This window comes from Cibotium barometz, chromosome 34, assembly GCF_041138505.1.
Source record: "Cibotium barometz isolate CiBa-2024 chromosome 34, ASM4113850v1, whole genome shotgun sequence".
Taxonomy (NCBI): domain Eukaryota; kingdom Viridiplantae; phylum Streptophyta; class Polypodiopsida; order Cyatheales; family Cibotiaceae; genus Cibotium; species Cibotium barometz.
In genome coordinates, this window is record NC_141079.1 from 43,935,521 (window position 1) to 43,957,042 (window position 21,522).

At 38.5% G+C, this 21,522-nt stretch overlaps 1 protein-coding gene across 1 annotated transcript in view; it reads right to left on the reverse strand.

Moving 5' to 3' along the window:
* Window positions 1–21,026, reverse strand: part of LOC147619063 (uncharacterized) — a 68,910-nt gene extending 47,884 nt beyond the window's left edge. Inside the window, exons 1-2 of the mRNA XM_086774405.1 lie at window positions 20,343–21,026; window positions 20,053–20,247 (exon numbers count right to left, since the gene is read on the reverse strand). Of these exons, the coding sequence (XP_086630531.1) occupies window positions 20,053–20,247; window positions 20,343–20,978 (831 nt within the window). The 5' untranslated portion in view covers window positions 20,979–21,026. The remainder of the gene's footprint in view (window positions 1–20,052; window positions 20,248–20,342) is intronic.
* Between the last annotated feature and the right edge of the window lie 496 nt (window positions 21,027–21,522).

Sequence of the window (21,522 nt, forward strand, 5' to 3'; positions counted from 1 at the left end):
TATCATGCGGTTAAATGTAGCCCGAGAAAGTAGAGAGGATAGTGGTCAATAGAGCAATGGAGTTCTGCAAAGCTTGCATCTGGGCTGCGATTTGTGCCTGACGTTCCGTCAAAGAAGCTTCGAGAGCTACTTTGAACTCTTGGAAATCTGATTTTGACACAAAATCGTCAAAAAGATCGGCATCGTTACCTTCCGTAGCCGGCAAGCCTTCGCGTTCCACAAGGGACTCCAACTCCAATTCTTGGGTCGACATCGTGAAGAGGGTACGTGGAGAGAAAATTCGATCTTTTTCAATGACGGACGTTTTGTCCAACGTTTCACAGCTATTGAAAAAGTTCAGAAGGAAGAACTAAAAACATTCAATATTGAACATTATTGCAATTCGTGCTTGCGGCTCCGCCAATTATAAGACATGTTATTTTTTGTTTATGTAACATGTATACAGTATGACTCTAAATGAGGAAATCAATCAAAATTGTCCATGGATGCAATCAACAATGCATCGTAGCTTTAAACTTTGTTTGGTTATTCGCTATTGGATTTTGGTACTTTTGTTTTCTTAATTATACGTAATAAAGTAAATCTATAAATAAGTTTCAAGCCCAAATTTGAAATTTCAGATTTGGTCCCCCGAATCGGAGGGGGAAATTGCACTTTCACTCTCCAATTGAAGGTCCAAATCTGAAATTTCACATTTTAGCAAGCCCAAAATTGAAACTTTATATTTAGGCTCCCAAATTGGAGGGGAAAATTGCACTTTCCCTCTCCAGTTAAAGGCCCAAATCTGAAATTTCACATTAGGCCCTAAATTGGAGATAAAAATTGCACTTTTTCTCTCCAATTGAAGGCCCACATGTGAAATTTCATATTTGGGCCCCCAAGCCTTCGGATTTTATGTATATAATCGTTTCAGTCTATCATTTCATTGTCCACCTACCAGCATTGAAACATTTTATTCCAAAATAAATCATTTCAACAACGTTTTGTTTCAGCAATGAAACATTTCGCGATGACCTTGCTTCTTTAATATGTTTATGATATTTTGAGCTCCACATTTTTCATCTCTCCATCTCATGAGAGTCGACCATCTGTCTGTCTCTTGCTCCCTTTGATTGCTAACACCACAATCATGTGATGGTGGTCACAATTGTCCCGAGTGCTAATGGCTACTCTCAGGATGCCCCAACCGCAATTGTATTGCCCTCGTGATACGTCATTGCCATGATGTCAACACCTATCTAGATTGTTAGCATAAAAATGGTAAACCGCTCCCATAACGAGAAACAGAAGATCTTCACACCAATGGAATTGTGACCATACAACGGCCCCTCATGTCCAACACTGATGTCAACTTTTTGTGAGACACTCCAATCAATCATGCAATCGGAATACCATGCTATTCACTTCAAAAAAGGGCCCATAGTAGCCAAAAACTCCTTCACTGAAGCTATGGGAAGAAGGAACTAAAGCAACTCATGATCAGCAAATATCTAAAGTCATTCTTCCCAAACCCTACTTTGCTCCCTTGATTCCTAATTAGGGAGACAACATGTATGGGAGGTTGGAAAAGAAACATTTTTAGATATTTAGGCCAAAGCAACCACAATGTCATTCTCCCTAAACCCAATTGCAATCCTGTTTCTAGGCGCTCTATCCCTAATAGGAAGTCAACACACACATGGAGTGCTAGGAAAGAAAAAATAGGGTTGGTCCTAAGCTCTGAAGCTAAACTTGCAATGGTGCCCAACGTGTCAATGTATCCCACCTATGCACAAATCTAGCTGAAGCAAGGTTAGGCTCTAATTCCAAATGCAAGTGCAAACACAGATAAATATGAACAACACAAGATTTCAACACACAAATATTCACAAGTACCCTACTCTAATCCTTATATTATGTACGATGAAAAGGAATACAATTGCATGTTTCCTCTGTACCGAAGGTAACCAAAAGGGTCATTTCCCTAGACCTCAGCCCTAACTCTGCCATTAAATGCCAGTGCTTGGCCCAATGATGTTTATAGATCAAATTTCCAACGCTTCCATGCCTTGAGACTAACGCTCCTCTGATGAAGAACCCCCGAAAATATGAGAACCACAAATAAGCATCATGCCCTTTCCATGGGGGTTTATGTGGACTGGTCAGCCCCCTTCACGACCTATTGGGTACACACTTGGCCACCACCACCCATCTGTAGTTCTTCACGCACGACCGTCCATGTGTTGTTGCCCTGGCCACCCAAAACAATGCCCACTTAACATATGTGTTGCCTATGCGTGTAGTGGTCTCATGGTCAATGATAGACTCAAGGGATACGATGTTCTTCCTCATCTACTACTTCAGGAGGTCCTTCTAATATAAGATGAGAAGGTAGAGATCCTTTAAAAGGTCTCAAAAGACTAATGTGAAAAGAATTATGGATATGCCAATTGGAGGGTAGCTCCAACTTAAATGTGTTATCATTTATCTTGGAAATAATCCTAAAAAGTCCATAAGATATAGGAGCTAACTTAACTATAGGATTGGTCTCCACACAAACTTAACTCTCCTTTTCTCAATAGAAAGAAGTATAGTCTCCTTTGTTGAAGATGACATGTTTATATTTACAATTGTGCACTTCATGTACTTTTCTTGAGCTTTTTGAATGTTCGGTCTAGCTAATAAATGTCAAAGAAGCTCGAAATCTTGATGCTCAAATTATCTTGGAATCTTTGATTTAATCTCCAAAAAGTAATCTTTGATAAATTTCTTGAATTTCTACTCTTGCTTGTAATCCTTGAGACTCAATTTGCTAGAGGTCTAGTACTTTGGTTGTATCTCGTTTTGGAAGATTTTGAGGGTATAAGCTTGTCAAGCTTTTAGGATCCTTCAAAAAATAATCTTTGATATAGAAAGCTTTAGATCTTGCCAAGCATGTAGAGATATAAAGCTTTTGACATGAGAAAACGTAAAGCTTATTTAGCTTTAGACAGTAAATCTAGAAAGCATAGAAAATTAAGCTTTTAAAACGAGAATGTATAAAGCTTTTATAGCTTTAATTAGAAAATCTTATAGAAGCTTTTAAGTATTAAAGCTTTTGAGCTTTAATAACAAAGTAAATGTAAGCTAGCTTTGCTAACTAAGCTTAGTTAAGGCTATTAGCTAACCAAAGTAACCAAAACAAAATGAGAGTTGGTAGCAGGCACATAGCAAAGAGAGAGAAGAAAGGAAAAATAGATGGCATAAATCGGTGAAAAAGAGAGAAATTTAAGGTGGCAGGCAAGACAACAAAGTTTTTTTTTAAAAAGAGAAGTGCCGGTGGATGGGCAGCGTACAATGAAGGAAGAAAAACCCAAAAAATTGTTTGAAAAAAAATACGTGGATTAAAAGAAGTCCTCTTCGCTATTTGTTTGCCAAATTTCTCAAGCTTGAAGCTTCTCCAAATTTGAAAATAGAATAATGGCACTCTAACCATGTAGATCACATCCATAGTCTTTGATTTGGAAGAGGTGAAGGGAATTGAAAAGTGGTTTTGGGCTGAAAAGTGGTGAAGATGAAGCTATGTCCAATGGATAAAATTATTTTGCTAATGCCTAATGAGCGCCAAAATTATATAAGTCAACCTTTCCACTTCACAATGGCTTTTTGATAGTGTCTCAGCTCTTTTGTCTCTTCTCATGCAATTATTCCTTCCTTTGTTGAAGCTTTCATATTTACGAAAAATAAATTTGTTGGCCTCCTTTGCTCTAAGCAATTGCATACAAATTTGCTTTAGAAATTTTCTTCAAAAGTTCTTCTCCTTGAGTTGTCCCCAAAGCACTAATACCACTATCAGGATATTTATGACACTCGGAGAAGAATTCTTATTCTTATTAAGAACAAAAATTAGAGCAAAATAATGACTTGGAACAAATTAAAAGCATAAACTTTACATACACAAAATTAAATAAATAAGAGAACTTGAAAATAGAAAGAGATCATTGTTGATCCGAGATTGGATTAAATCTCCTCTGGATGAGTGTGGCCTATTGTACCACTCACTTATATTTATATGTATTAAATCTTACTTAAAAAAATAATTCCAAAAATAAAGCATAAGTACTTTTTGAGTTTTTAAGCGTAAAAGCTCTTCCAAAAGTATAACAAGCAATAATTATCAAGTCTTGGGTCTACCAAAAGTAGAAATACTAATGGTATGTATAAAGGTTTGAGGCCTTAGTCTTCTAAAAAAATATTAATGTCAAATTATATAACCATAATAAATGTTCACATGTCTTCTAAAATATCTCATTATGGTCCAACAAATGTTCCACCTGAGATTAATAAATAATCCACTACTCAATCACATTGCCTACATCTTAGGGAGTTCACCTCTAAGAAATTTTATGTATCACGTGCGTTTAAGGGGTATTTAAAAACCCCTTGCACTTACATACTTTTATGAGTAAAATGATCTCTTTTTCTTTCATAAACTTATGGTTTTTTTTTTCAAAATTGGCTTAAAATACCCCTCCTGTAAATGTAATTCTATAGCTTTTTTGAATTAATATACCCCTCCTGATAAACTCAAGTGCTACACTTACATATTTTTAGGTGAGCCCCATGAGGCCTACATTCAAAATAATATTAGTTAGTACATAAAGCCAATTAAACATATTAATTTTGACTATATCATACTATTGCACAAAGTCCATTAAACACATTAATCCTGACTATACCATACTAGTTCACACAACTGATTAAACACATTAATCTTTGAAGATGATGTAAATAAAAGGCTTATCTAAATATTCTCAAAATATTCTCAATAAAATAAAGGGTGTCCTTGTAGAGGTTATTATGAATAATAAGAAATCGCAAGCACTTAGTGGATAAGGAGAGTATCTAGTAGGTTATGCAGCCTTGTATAGGTTAAAGTAGGCACTAAGTGCATAGTCAGACGACAAGACATGGGCGTATATTGTCACTATTATATTTTAGAGATCTAATGTTGATGGTGAGAAAGACTAAGAGCGAAATTGTGCTAGTGGTTATCTATGTTGATAGCTTGATTGTCACAGGTGGTAGTGATGATGGCGTTCATAAGAAGAAGATAACTTTTAAGAGAAGTTTGAAATGAAAGATTAAGGTGAGCTACGATAAATCCTAAGTATAAAGACGATTAGATGGGATTGGGCTTTTACAAAAACAATATGTCTTTCGATACATTGTCCAAGTATGGGATAACAGTGTGTAAGTTAATCTTAGTTCCATTGGAGCGAAACACGAGTTGTCTATAGATGTGAGATATAGAGTGTATGCCAATCTCAATTCCATTATAGCAGAACACAAGGTTGTCTGTAGATATAAGTGATCTTTTGAAGGGACCTACTATCTACAGCTACATAGTAGGTAGTTTGATTTACATGACTATCACCATGCCATAATTGAGCCATTTGGCCAAATTGGTGAGTCAGTTTATATAGGCCTTGAGGAAGCCACATTTAGATGTGACTAGGAGGATACACAGATACATAAATTCCATGCTACATTATGGACCTTTCTATGACGCAAGGATACATGTATAGGCAGTGTCTCAAACTTGTGATCTAATGGCTTTATGTTCTCTTTTGGAAGCGTTGTTGTTAGCTGGAGAAGTAAGAACCAGCCGCCGCCGATGATTGCTTTGTCGAGTAGAGAGGCTAAATTAAAGGGCACTACTATGTGACATTTGAGGTAGCTTGGTTGAAGCTACTTGGAGATATGGGTGAGCGCATGTATAGTGCAGATGTAGCCTTCTCTTCAAATGTTGACCCACTTTATCCCTCATGTTATGATCTAGTGAAATGGCTAGATGACAAGTTTCATCACAGATTAACTATCCACGCATAGTCACATGATTATGGATCTTCTGATCCCATGTGAATTTCTTGTGATAATTGATCATCACCCATCCTATCTCTTAGCTCACATCTCACATTTGATACAAGCTATCAACACTCTTACTTGATGCAATGGAAAGCTTCAAATTTTTGTTCAGACTCTAGATGCATCAATTTTTCATCACATTCTCTGAAAGACTTATCATATGTGCTCATTTGACTCCTGAGAGTATGAAACTTTGCTACACAATCTTTAACTGCTGGTAGGCTTTTTTGCTTCAGACTTTTGATTTGTTCCTACACAGTGAGGGTGTTTTGAACTCCTAAAACCTCGTTAGAAAGGCTTTCTTTAGTGTGCATAAGACTCACAATGATTTTTTGCATATTGTGAATGAAGGTCACTTGAAGGAAGAACGAGTCCATGATGTGACATGCCATTTACCAAAATTTCACCCATCTTAGTGAAAACTGCAGGTATAAGGGTAAAAATAGATAACCCATAATAATTATTAACATAGTAGCCATGACACAACCAATAGCATGACACCAAGAAGTCCATATATTGGTGGAGAAAGAGGAAGAGGGCAAGGAGGCTAGCAAGGTAGATTCCAATGGTGCTATGCATACTGCTTCATTCTTATCCCTGAGTAATGTTACTTAGCTAATGAATTGTTGCACTCCATTTTTCTCTTGCTCGAGAAAATTCAACTTCCTCAACAAGTTTTTTAGTTGCTCTGTTCTCATGTCACAACTTTGTTTTATTTTTGTTTATTTCAAATTTAAAGTTTAATGTTCTCCTAGTGGCCCCTAGTTCGTCTCTAAGCCAATTTCAAGGTCTTGAAATTGCATTCATCTTCTAGCTGTCCCTCTCGAAGAGGTTCATCTCTACAATTGGCTTTATCCAAAAATAACTTATGGTTTTCCATGTCATAATTAGGAGATCTTTACTCTTTGGTCTGGCTCAGCTAATTTCAAGGTCTTGAAATTGCACTCATCTTCTAGTTGTCCCTCTCAAAGAGGTTAATATTCTCAAAGAGGTTAATATTCTCCTAGTAGCCCTTGGTCTGGCTCTAAGCCAATTTCAAGGTCTTGAAATTGCATTCATTTTCTAGTTGTCCCTCTCAAAGAGTTCCTCTTTACAATTGGCTTTATCTAAAAATAACTCAGGGTTTTCCATGTCAAAATTAGGAGATCTTAACTCACATATATTAAGACCCCATAAGATTAAGCAAGATTAAGTTTAACACACTCACATAGAGTTAACTACTCACTAATTCTCAACCTTAGACTATTTCATCCACGTTAGTAATGTGATGGCCCCCAACCAACTAAGGTGCTAAAGTGACACACCCTAAGGATTCTTGGTCACCCTTTTAACAATTAAGACATTGTCAGAAATTCCAGACACGGAATCACCTGCCTCTATAGCTGTCTTCCAGTGTAACCATGGCAAGAAAAAGTGTAAACTTAGACATTGCGAACATGTTAGGTGGCTACCGTCATGTGGAGGATGCTTTGCCTGTATGTACTTCTAAGGTATTTGAATAGGGCAAGAAAAATGTACAACCAAATCTCATGCAAAGGGCAAGAAAAATATACAACCACCTTCAATGAGTACAATGCAAAACAAAGATCCAAAGAAACCTATGCAGTGGGTTAATGGCATTATGAGTTGTAATACTAATTGTCCACCTAATCGTGATCAAGAAGATATCTCATGGAGCCCTATATTAGAGATTCCACTTTCCCGTGTTCATATTTGCACGCTTCATGCTAGGTTACGCATAATAGACAAATTACTGAAATTACATATCAATTATGCATGGAATATGGAGCCTGAACATCTTCGCAAACGAATGCATCAGTAAGCTGGAAGATGTCCTTTCAAGCGTGGGGCTTCATAGTGGTCCTGTAAAGTTAACTAAGGATACTAAAAAGTCAGGACCGAGTCAGGATAATCCAAACAAAATATGCATGGGTGGGTCCAAAGCTAGACACCTTCTCTCAAATTACGAGGGGTACAATAGTCACACAATTTGTGAATGCACCACTTATCGTGGGACTAATGCAGAGCTTGGTCTCAAGCGTGCAAGGCTGTGGGAGTCACTTGATAAAATGATTCAATTGCTAGAAAAGGCTCCACTTGTTTGCTGAGGAGATTACAAACTTAAAGACTGCAATACATACATTTACTCAGTAAATGGTTGATGCATGGGGAGAAACGCATATCACCCACTCGCCAAATAGTAAAATTCTAATATGATCTTTGTCGCAGCACATTATATTTGCCCACGCACAGTTTTTTCTCGACCAATATGGTCCAATGGCAATTTGGAGCACCCAAGGAATGGAGCGCTCTCATTATCAAGCTAAGGCAACATACTTTAAGAACACGCGACATGGTGGAGGTGGTAAGGAAAAAAGCAATGCCTTGCATGAGATGTTTAATTGGTTTTATCGCAGTTTGGGAGGTCGACGCCGACAGAAACCAAAAGGGCAGGTGTCATTACTACGAAAGGTTGTAACAAATGTCAATCTGCAAACGAGTAATTGCATGGCGAGCATCAAGTGCCATGCATGGGATGCGTGAGTGGTTCGGTGCGCGTAGGCGTATCGGTCGAAAATGGGTTCCATATTAAACAATTGTAGCCTTTTTTAAGTCAAAGCTTTTTTTTTTAAATTTCTAGCGATATTTTTTTTTTCAATAAGTTTTTTCAAAAACTATATAAACCTGTAAAAGTCAGTTTTAAAAGTACATTTTCACATTCATTCACTCGTGTAAGTCAATGGATGGCTAGAACTAAGCACACTGCACGCAAGATTGAGAACCCAAACGTACCGTCTGGTGCACACAATTTGATAAAGGCAGTCGCCGCGGCACATGCATTTCAACAAGTGCAAAAACGCATCAAAAAGAAGCATACAAGCATGGACAGAGAGGTAGAGACTCAACAGGAAGGTGTATAGCCTGATGTGTTTTCAGGACTGGACAATATTGAGGATGTCTCCAAGCAGCCTGGAGACACCGGCTCATTTAGAACCACGCGTACACCATTCCCCCGCCGACCTCTCTCAGAGGCTGAGCAGCAACAGCGTGTGCTAGAAGAGCAACAACGCCAGATTGATGGCGCATAGAAGAAGAGAGCAAGAGCAAGCCCTACTCTCTCAGTAGCTAGAAGAGGAGCTAAGGGTCGCATTTGAGGAAGACCAGGAAGCACTTCTTTGTACTGAGCAAGAGCAGTATCAACAAGCTGCTGACTTCTATGAAGCAGAGGAAATAAGCCGTCATGATGAGGAGCAGGATAGGCTCTTAGCACAAACACTACATGAGGAACTTGAGAGGCGTCAGCCCCTGCCTCCATCTAAAAAACAAAGAATAAATATTTGTGTCAAGAGAAACAAGGAACATGCAAACAGGCAGCGAGAGGTGGAGATGTAAGAGGAGGAACGAGGACAAGAAGAGGAGCAAAGGGAGAGGGAAAGATGGGAGCAGGAGGAGCAAAGGGAGAGGGAAAGACGAGAGCAGGAGGAGCAACAAAGAATTCAAGAAGAATGCAGATTAAAACAAGAACAAGAAAAGAAGAAGGCAGAAGCAAGTAAAAGAAGACAAACTTTAGATCCAGCCGAACAAGAAAGGTGAAAAAAATTTAGAAATGATAGACAACCATGGGAAGAGAGGTCGCATCCACCACCACCCCCTGTAGCCAAAAAGAAGAGAAGATGGAAACCGGGGACCGTGGCTTTGCGAGAAATCAGAAAGTACCAAAAGAGCACAGACCCCATCATGGCGAAGGCCCCTTTTGCAAGACTTGTAAAAGAAGTCATCAACAAGCATAGTGACAGGGTCACTCGGGTCCAGAGTACGGCACTCGAGGCCCTCCAAGAGGCGTCGAAAACAATTTTAGTCTCTCTATTTCAAGATTCGGTGCTGTGCCATGCTCACGCCAAAAGGGTGACCCTAAAGCCTGCTGACATGGCACTTGCACTACGTCTACGTCAGGATAAAGCGCTCCATAGGGAAGAGGATTAAGCTTTTATGCGGCCTTTGTGCCTTTTGTAATCTCCAACATTGTAATACCTTTTTTTGAATCTATAAGATATTGTAAATGACTCGTTAACCAACGTTTTTATTTGTTTCAACTGTGTTATAAAAGCAGACATTTCATTTCATGTACTGTGGTTTGAATGGGTAAAAATGTTGATCATGTATTAAGAGCTTTAGTCAAACAGGAACAAAATTTGTATTATTGATAAGGTGATTGTGAAAACAAATATGAAATTTGATTATTATCTTGTTATACGTGGTATTATTGTCGGCATTGAATAAAGGATCCTTACATAGTGCAGAAACAAAATTAAACTGAATTTATTTTAGGACCAAAAAAAAGGCTTAAAGCTCAATAAGGCCCTAATCAAGCCTTAGAAAAGCTCAGGGACAAAAAAAAGTCATTTGGGGCTCAAATTCACCTGGTGAAGTCTGGCAGCAGTAGATAGAACAATTTTTAAAAAATCAAATTTTTTTGATGTTTGTAGGCAGATTAATCATCAAAAAAGTGTACACAATGCATGAATGAGTAGAAAAATGAAAAAAAAAGGCATGTGCGCTACGGCACGAATTTAAGCCTTTCTTCATCTTTGATGAAAAGCTTAAATTCGCGCCGTAGCGCACATGCCTTTTGATAACAGAGCTTCCTCTGAGTAGCTGGTAGCAAAGAGCTTTCCTCAAGTTGGAGATGAAGATAGGGATGCAAGTGAGGGTGTAGAGAGTGGTAGATGGGGAAAGTGGGTTAGTCTAAAAGGGAGGAGAGAGAAACACGCCCCTACTTTTGGAGAGATGTGGAGGGAAAAGGGAAGTGAGGGGGGGTAACTTTTTAAAACTTTTCCCTTATAAAAATATAAAAAGAAAAGATATTGAAGATTTTCTTTGCTGCAGATCTGAAAAAGGTAAGATTCTACCTTTGACCACACAAGATTTAGGTTCTTAAGCAACCCAACATTTTTGTACACATGTATTTTTCCTATTGGCCTTCACACTAATTATCTCTTTAATCTCATGGCAGCTTAAAGGGCCCCCATAGACCTCAACCTTCCCCTAATGACTAGAAGCTTATGTCACCATGATTTTCTTTCAAGGGACCTTGGCCTTGAAAATTTTTAAAGATTTATATTAAGCTAAAATACACCCCATGATAATGAACTTCATTGCATTATTCTTAATCGAAAAGACACCTATAGATTTTGCCAAATATTGCATTGATGAGGTGCTGATGAGTATACAGCTAGAGTGCCAATGGACTTAGCCATATGCTAGGAAACTTTAAAATGGCTGGAGGGCACAAATAAGAAGTTAACCATACCAAGGCTTACAAAAAGCTAACATAAATGGCATGCCCAACATATGATGAGCTTGCCAAATTTTTATTGCTTTATCTTAGAGTCCATACGTAGCTCACATTGCCAATAGAAGAAAACACTTACTTCTTCAAGATGTAGCACATAGCTTATTCCAAAATCATCCAATAGGAAGAACTAGGAGAAATAGAAGACTTCCTTGAAGATCTGGAGTGCTCAGAAAAGCACAAAGACCCAAAAGATTCAGAAAGCTTCAAAGAGGGGGAAGAAGAAGAGAACAAGGATAACAAGGGGAAAGATGAGAAGCAAGATAGCAAAGAGCCCGTAGAGGGAAAACAAAAAGATGGCCAAGGGTCAGGAGATCAAAGACCAGATCCAAAGATAAACAAAGACTCCCAATACCAACAACACAAGGAACACCAACCAGAAAAAGGCCAAGGCCACCCATCTCTAGTGGTAGGTCTACACAGGAAATGTCCAAGGCTAGAGAACACAAAGAGCAACCAATGGCACCCATTTAATAGATCTACATAGGAAATGCCCAAGGCTAGAGAATACAAAGAGAAACAAAAGGAAGGGAAACAACCCATACAATCTCAAAATTTTGATTTAACATATCTACTATCTCCACAAGTCCACAAAGAAAGTAACATAAGCCTCAACACTACCCTGACCAAAGAACATAGAGGATACCCAAAGAATTTCCAATGGCTATTCCCCCTTGGAAGATCTATGGCTAGAGTGCTCAATCCCATGGCACACACTATTGCTAAAACATAATGAAAGTTCAAATGAGGAGGAGAACTGCTTAGAAACTAAGAAGTCAATCTTTTCAATAAAGAGAGATTCTTAGGTATAACAATTTTATTTATGCCATAGCCCACCACAGAGTGTAGTCTCTTGTGATGGCTAACATATACAAAATGGAGCTACCTCTGCTAAAAGAGTACCTAGAGTCATGATGGCAGTAGTGGAATATTGATCATTTTAGAACTTGAGAGGGATGGCTATAAATAATAGACCACTTAAGGAGAACTTTTTCACCAAAAGCACCATGGAAAACTAGCTTGCTTGTTGGAAGTTTATGTGGTTTGCTAGAGGCCCCCCCTCCCAATATAGAAATACTTACCGTAAGGCACCAACCTACCCACAATACATGCTATCAAAAGTATCTATTCGTGGTGGTAGAAGTAAGTCAATTAGTAGAGAGACAACAAATTCATTTTTTGATTAACTTTTCAAAGCTACCCTCTTCCTGTCCCCACCACGATCAAGTGAAGCATTGTCGAACAATGGATGCTCAAGGTGATGAGCATTTTCATGGAAAAGCACAAACATTCCGAAGACCAATATGTCCAAGTCATTCCATACATTGGATAATTTCCTCAAAGAATTCATTAACAAAGTAAAGAGCTCTCAGGGGCAACACATTTATCATGAAAGAAGTACATAATTGGCCAACCATCAATTTTGCCATCTCCTAAGGAGGATATATGGCCTACTTACGAGTGAGTCTGATGCCTCCCATTCCACCATCAAAGGATGTTCGAAGAATTTTTTATGATATAATTTTTCCAGTGCATCAGCATGTCGAAGATTTTTTAACCTTTCTTTTAAATCCTCTACTTCGACATGACATAATTTGGAACTTCTTGCTCACATTGCTTGTGCTTTATTGCGGAGTAATTGGCTGCTGAAAGAGAGTACTCAAGTATAGTATATAGAACTCCTCCCCGTCATGATTAGAGGTTGCCTCTAGAGAGACATGCAACTCTCGGGACCCAATATTTACTATTGCTTGCAATTCATAGAATGAGTGGAGAGCTACTTGTTCTTGTAAGAGCTTTGCACTCACGAGAACTCGTCCATTGCTAAAGCATAGATTCTTCTTAGAAGATGGGAATGTGATTGTACATCTCATTTGTAAAGAGGAATAAAAAAGTACACAAGAACAAGAAAGAATGACACAATAAGTACCAAGTACACACAAAATGAATGGTGATTAACACACTTAAATAAGCTGTCGTTTTTAATTTGACCATTTTAAAGTAATTATTATTTTTTAAAAATATTAATTTTAAAAAATAATTTCTATGATATATATATCATATATATATATATAAAAATTAGCATCCCTACTCTCTCTCTCTCTCTCTCTAAAGGTGAGATACCAAGAAGATACATAATGGTAGAGGGGCTAATTGCTTTACTTCTATACATCAATGATAAGTGAATTGTGAATGGGAACCACAAAAAATAATTATATCACCATACATGAAGATGATTGTGGCATGAGTGCCACTTGGCACTAACCCATACTCTTTCTTTACTTGCTTCTCATGTGATAAACGGAGGCATATCAAGATAGACAATCAATATATAAGGAGGTGATGAAATCGTGGTTGCAGAGAATTTATGGGAAGGTCGACACGCTGCTAAACTAAGACTAAATATGGAGAGGGAGAGAGAGTATAGTAGAGTCTTATGCTTACTTTAGGAGGGAAATTGTTGATGTGTTTTTTTCATTGAGTGAACTCTGCTGAAGAGGTTGTATACAGCTTGAACTTATTATCATAACACTATGTAGTGCAGAGTGCATGTGACACTTCAATCTCTATCTTTGAATGATTATGAATGACCCATGACATGCCTTTATTAGGAAAGTGATAGCAAGTCGTATTCAAGTCGGTTTTCTCTTTTTAGGCCATAAAAAGTCATAAAAAATGTGTTCATATTGTGCCCATAATATGTCCCAACCATTGGTGCATGTCTTAGACACCTCCGGCACCTATAGGGCCACCAAAATGGTTCCAAACTGGCCCTGAACGCAAGAATAATAATAATGAGAAGTAGCAAAAGGCAAATGTGCATGCCATTCTTTATGTGAATGTCCAGAACTCAAGAATAAGTAAGGACAATGAGAAGCATCGGTGACTGACCTACTTAGCTTGTGCCTGACTGTCCCTAGACTCAGGGCTCACAATGGGGTGAAGGTGTATGTTATGACCTTACACGTGGTGACACATGGGGTCAAGGTGTATGTTATGACCTTACACGTGGTGACACATGGGACGTTGGAAAAACAAAGTAAAAAAACATGTATATATGTATAGAACCCTGGTGTTTGTGTGCCAAGCAATGATGGTTGGTTTGCATTTAGGGTAGGTATTATAGCATGTTTGGTCTTCAGAGTAAAGGGGGTTGTGCTTTGAAATGCATCATTACATTTTGTATATTTATAGCATTGTGCTTGATGCATTGTGTGGGGGTGAACATCACAGAGCTCAAGAGATGATGATGTACCTTGTCAGAAACTCTCCACGATTGATATGCTTTGAACCCCATAGTAGCACATGGGTAATGATATCTAGAGTTAGCAAACTCTCACAGCGCTTGCCTAAGAAGACTGGGATGCAGTGGTTCATCACTTCACAAGCTTGTCATCACAAAGGCTATTTTTGGGGTTTCTTTTAATGTGATTAGGTTGAGAGATGGCCAAAGTGTGATAGTATTAAGGTGTTGGCCAATGGTGGTAATGGGTTTTTTTTAAGATTTTGTATATAAAGGTATTAAACAAAAGTTGCAAGCTCTTACTAAGGTGTTTTACACCTTAGTGGCCATTACTTAATGGAATCAATACGTTGAAGGTGACGGGAGCATGAGAAGGGGTCAGTTGGAAAAGAAACTTGCTTCGACCAAGAGAAGAAGCGAGAAAGAGAAATTTAGCAGGTGCATGGGAGCAGCATGAAGCTGGTGAGGGTTATGTTTCTATATAGAAAGAACGTGAAGGAGGCAGCGCATTTGGAATCGAACTCCACAAGGAGAGAATCAGTTCGCGCTTCAGAAGGTGTTAGAGCTCTTGGTCGGGAACTGTAAGGAGATGCTATTGGTTTGATTCAAGAAAGACAAGTGTATTCAGTAGAGGAGGTTCTGCTTAGGTTTTGTTCTTATGCTGCCCACACTGAAGCTAGTAAGAAGATGCTGCTTGCGACAACGTTGAGGATGCTCTGCAGTAGGGATGTTCACTTGGAAACCCTCACTCAAGCTTGGCTGACAATGCAACACTGAAGGTGGGGAACCTATGAGCTGTCAACGCTGATGATTAGAATATGAAGGCTATGATGCAAGCATTGGTGGTGAAGGCCACTTTGTGAAGGGGATGAAGATCTTGGAGATTGAAAAATAGAGTGAAGCTGTGTTCCACTACAACTTGTCAAGAGAACTCTTGGTTCTTGCTAGCCACATACCTCTTGGTGTTGTGTTCATGTGAAGAATATTCCCATTCCTTCTCACTACCACCAAGGGCCAACCTAAGCAAGATTTTTAAGAGTTTTTTTCTCACTTCCACCAAGGGTCAACCTAAGCAAGATTTTTAAGAGTTTTTTCTTTGCTCATTTCATAGCTGGTGGGTTTGTGTTTGTGGGAAGTTTGTGTTTCAAGCCTGCAGATAGTTGGTTATTGGTATGTGTTGGGTATTGTGTGAGTGCATTATCTTAACGTATCCACTTATGGGCATCATAAGAACTTGGTTTTGAGCTAGTAAGGCAAGGCCAATGTCAAGGAGAGAAGAATTTAATATAAGCTGGAGCCACACCTTAAGGAACAATCTTAACTTATAACTATCAAAATCTTATATGTTGTGTAGGTGTGTAGGGGTGGTCAAACGATTAGCATCATGATTTTGTTTCTAGTGCTAGAACCATGGCTACTACAACACATATCAATTGTGGGCTTACATCATAGGTTCTTTCCGTACTGACTATGAATGGTTTGTTCTAGCAGGGTTGGGTTATGTATGTACTATGAATGGTTTGTCCTATTGCAATTACCAGTAGGGTTGGGTAATGTATGTATTGCTCGAGATCTACCAGACTGGGTAATTGATGCAAAAATAGTGGAGGAAGAAGATGTGGATAGTAATTGACTTTATGTAAATGTCTTGTATCTTTTGGTAAACCAAAGTCATGTATCTACCTCATGGTTATACCCAACAATGGTCCTTTGTATAAAGTTAAGTTTTTTTGCTATAAATCAACAATGTGTCCTCCTTGGGATGTCTATGTTGATGGGTTGGTTATTTATCATTATTATGGGACTTATTGTGTGAGGCTAAGAGTTGTGGGTTTTATTCCATTCAAGTGTGTCAGTGGCTTGCTTGTTAGTTGGGTGTACACTTACCCAATATCTAGCATTATACCATATCTGCTTATTTGGAATAAAAATCATTGTGAAATCTTCTTGGGGAGTGCATGTTGGTTTAGTCAAGGTGTTTCTCTTATATGTTCTAAGGTTTGAGAGTCGACAGAGAGTTGTAGAGGCAAAGGCTGATTGCCGCTCGTCACCATACATCCTTTTGGTGCCCCCACTGAGGAACTTATTTCAGGCACCTTTGGTTTGTCAATTGTGGTGATATGGTTGAAGATTTTCCATTTTTCCATGGGTTACCACATGAAGATGCCAAAAACTTTGTGGAGCAATTGGGAAATCACTTGCTTGATTAAAAATAGGCAAGAGCCTATCTTTATGCTAAGGATTGTTTCTTGCTACTTTTTATAGGATTAGGTCTGACAATGGTTGAAGGGCTATCGAAAGTTATTTGCAAGCAAGAGACCCTCCACAAATGCTCACTTATGAAGCTACAAAACAAGAGTTCCTACAACACTACCAGAAGACTAAAGATTCTAATCGAGTGTGGCATGAAATTCTAGGGTTAACTCAGAAGGATAATGTGGATATTTATGTTCAGCATTTCACAAAGTTGTGGGATAGATGGTGTGTTGCTTTAGGGAATGAAACCCCTCCATCTATGTTGAAAAAAAGATAGATTTGTTGCTGGTTTAAGAGGGAATTTAAGGTTGAAAGTGGAGTTGAAAAATATTCAAATTTTCAAAGAAGCTGGAATTAGCTAGGGAGAAAGAATAGAAGATGATTAGGTTGGGTTAGCTTGGGAAGGAAGTAAGCCATAGTGTGGAGATTATGGAGGAGGGGGTCAAAAGTGAAGTCAAGAATTTAGTGCAAACCTCACCTCAATTGTTAGTGAAAAGCCAAAATGATGCTAAATAAAAATAGGAGAGGCATGAAGTATTTAGCGTCTTTAAGAACCTTAGTTTGAATTTATTAGTGGGTGGAAGAAGAAGAGGTAGAGGATATATGCCATCTGGTCCAGGACATGGAGCATATGGTAGACATAGGGAAGGGAATGATAGAGGTAGAGGAGTGCTTAGAAGAAGGTTTGAACCTTATAAGTATTTTAATTATGGTGAATGGGGCCATACAAGCCTTAACTATGACAAACCTTCTAGAAGGGGGGAGATATGTATCCTTTACCATCAACCTTGCCTAATCATATTAATGATTTTGTAGTAGAAATCAAGGACAAGACAAGCTCTAGGGGTTTGAGGCCTGAGGAGAAAGGAAAAGCAGTAAGTGGAAGAACTGAATATAGATCAAGAACTTGATGTTATGCCTGGAACTCGTGAGAAAGAGTCTGAAGGTGACCAAACAAAGGACAACAGGGGAAATGACAAGAAGGAGCGGAAAGGAATGTCTTGAGGTATGTTATATATGATGGAAAAGCACAATATATTTATGTGGCGATTAATGAATTGCTAGAAGACATGAACTTGAATGAGAAAAAGATAGTTGGGTTTGCCTCAGATGGGGCAAGTGCTATGGTTGGTATAAATGTGAGAGTCTTGTTATGAGATGAGTTATACTACATCTTATGTATGTGCAATGTATTGCTCACCATGAAAACCTTCAATACAAGAAAAAACAAGCATAGCAAGAATAGGCATGTAGTAGCCATGTGTATCGTCTTGTTCACATAGCCGTGTGCATAGCCTTACCTACAACCGTTCGTGTGCATAGCCTTACCTACAACCGTGCTATAAACTATAACAAAAACAATAGGGAAAAAATGGGGGAGATTTTTCTCCCCCATTCTACCCATTTTTTGTAAATGTAATGAACATAAAAAATATTTGCATATAATCCAAAAAATAAATCCTTGCTCAATGTAAAGACAAATTTCTTGGACATGTTATTTCAGAAAATGGTATTGAAGAAGATGATGAAAAGGTGAAGGCTTTAGTTCTTTTACCTCCTCCTAAAGACACAAAGCAATTAATGGTTTTTATTTACAAGGTCAAATATATGCATAGGTTCATTTCCTTGGCCTCTCAAGTTTTGTATCCTCTCCAACAAGTTGTTACGCATGACCCTTTAACGTGGACTTATCAATGTGAAGAGGTTTTCAACAAGGTCAAAAAGGTACTTTGTAGCCTTTCATCTATGCAAGCTCTTGACTGGGACAAAGTGTTTTATGTAAATCCTTCAATAAGTGTGCTGATGTTGTGGGATCAATCTTACTCCAATAAGGAAAGGGAAGTCTTTGCATGAAGCTCATCTATTATGCAAGCAAGGTAAAAGCTGCAGTGGAAAGAAGCTATAGTGAAGCAGAGTAGGTGATGATCAGTGTAATCTTTGCTTATAGGAGGTTTTGACATTATCTCCTTCTAAAGCCTTTTATGTTCTTAACTAGCTATGCTTCACTTCCTCAACTTATAAACAATGTGGTTGTGTCTAAAAGGATGATAAAGGGGGTTGTAGAATTGCAAGAGTTTCAATACTCTTTCTTAGTAGAGGAATAAACTAGGGCTACTTTTGTTGATATACACTACAAGACAATGCTGCCATACACGCGTTTCATACACGCGATAAATTACGAACGCGTGTATTGTCGCGCTTGTATTTGAATAGAATCGGGCGTGTGTATTTTAGCATTTAAGTTCGCGTGTATATTTGCATTTATCAACGCGTGTATAAACGCGTTTATATACACGCAGTAATACACGCATAAATACACGATAATATTCACGGGATAATACTCGCTATTATACACGGATAAATACACGCCACTATTCACGGATTAATACTCGCTATTATACACGGATAAATACACGCTACTATACACGGATTAATACACGCATGGCAGAGAAAAACTGAAGAAAAACTGAATTCCTTTACAAAATTAAAAACTATTTTCCTTAAACCATCTCATAGTACATTACAGTATACATCATTACACAATCCCACTACATGCATTTACAACAATGAAATATATTCAAAAATAAATCATGCATATGAGATGATAGAAATGTCATCAATTTAGAACATACAGTGACGGATTGGTTAGGGTTCGATCTCATCTTCAATAAGATCCATCCTTGCCAAACGATCAACATCAATATCCATTTGATCAATTGGTAAGGCTACGATTAAATTTATTCCACTATCGATATTCTGTACTCCATTGATAATGGTATCAATGTCCTGATCATCCTCATCAACATCACCATCATCCTCAATGGTAGGTCATTCTCATGATCATGAGAAATGGCATGCTCATTCTCATTATCACGATCATCTCTTATTTCTAGATCATCGATCACAACATCTTCAATGGCATGTTCGACGTCATCTTCATTGCGGCTTGTTACATCCTCCATATGCTCCATATCAGTGAATGTATTATACATCACTTTGGAACGTGGTGCAATAGGGATGACGTACCACCATTTGATGTCATGCACCATTGGTAGATAGATAACCTACTCAAATACACACAGTACAGTAATTAATTAGCATATCAAAAGTCAAGGGGTACGCGAGCTTAGATATATATGTACATGAAACACATTAGTAAAAAAATGCATACCTGCTCACATTGTTGTGGCAATACGAGCCTATCTTTCTTTGTTTGCCAGAACTTTGTAGAGTCAATAGTTACATATCCACTTGCATGGCGTTTTATCGTTGCATCAGGCCCTTTTTCTACCACGTTCATTTGCCATTTGACATCCAAAACATACACAAAGAAGCGACGAAAGTCAAGCCTAAATATGTCTTGGATTATGCCACAATAATCATCCATTTTTCCATTAGCTCCCTCAAAGCTACTAATGACACCGCAATCTTGTGTATTTCTCTTTTCATCAATTCTTTGTGTTCGAAAATGCTTGCCTTCACACCATATAGCATTGAACATAGTGCACTGGACCAAAATAGAAGCAATATTTGTGGAAGCAATGTGAATAAATATTAAAAGCAAATCACTTACAACTAATGCAAAACATTAGTTCTATGTACCTTTGACATGCATCCTCGTGCATACTCCCATTCTTCCGCCGTGATATGCAGCCCCTCGTCGCTCTCTGCTCTCTCCATTTCCTCATGCAACCAATCAACATGGATATCATTCGGAAGTGTTGCTAGATGCTTAGAGTACGCCTTCCGAGAGCCATGTTGCCTCCGAAAGAGAGCTCTTTCTGCTTGCCTTTTTGTCTTTGCATCCTCATATCTTGTAACCCATCTGCTCATCACATCACTATTAAGGATACAAGTGAAATTGAGATCATCAATCAATGTTCTGTCAATTACTTTACTCTGTCCTTTTCCTTGAGGCACAATAGAGGTCATCCTCAAGTCCTCTTCATTGCTCCATAGTCGTGGCAAAGAGCTGTCCACCTGACCAAGAAATTCTGAAATATATACAAGAGACTCTTGTATCAACCAACCCTCGGCCATGCTTCCTTCAGGCCTTGCACTTTGCCTCACAAAGTCTTTTAAGGTCTTCATGAAGCGCTCTAGGAAGAACATCCAACGTGCATGCACAGTACCACATAAAGCAATTTCGTCCACTAAATGCACAATGAGATGTAGTTGACTTGTGAGAATGGTTCGCGGAAAAGTTTCCTCTACCAAACAAACCACCTCCACTGCCATAACACGCGCATCATCCAACGTGGCTGGATCAATTGCTTTGGAACTAACATATCTGAAAAATAAATAAATAGTACGTTATACCTCATGCACGTTCATTTTGCAAGGTATAATGAAGGGTGATCTGAGCATGGGTTTTACATATCTCACAAGCTCGCCCATCTTATAAATACATTTTTTCAAACTCTTATTCGCACAATGGTCGATGCTAGTAGGTAGTATGAACTGCGCACATAAGAGCACATTTATGGTTTATGGCATTACAAAATTTAATTTCAACGTACGTACAAGACTTGGAAAACACTTACTTGAAGCATCTTGTGCCAATCGTGGGACTTCAACCCATATAGTTGCTCAACGCCTCTTTTATTGGTGGTTGTAAAGGCTCCCTTCAATGATCTCATGCATCCAGTGGGAGTACGCAAAGTGGTGATGGCCTGCTTTACCTGCTTCTCCTCTTTCTTTGATATAATCCATGGTGCAGGCGGAAGACGAACGTGCCCACCCACCTCTCGTGGCCAAGCTTGACGCATACGTCCTGCGACCC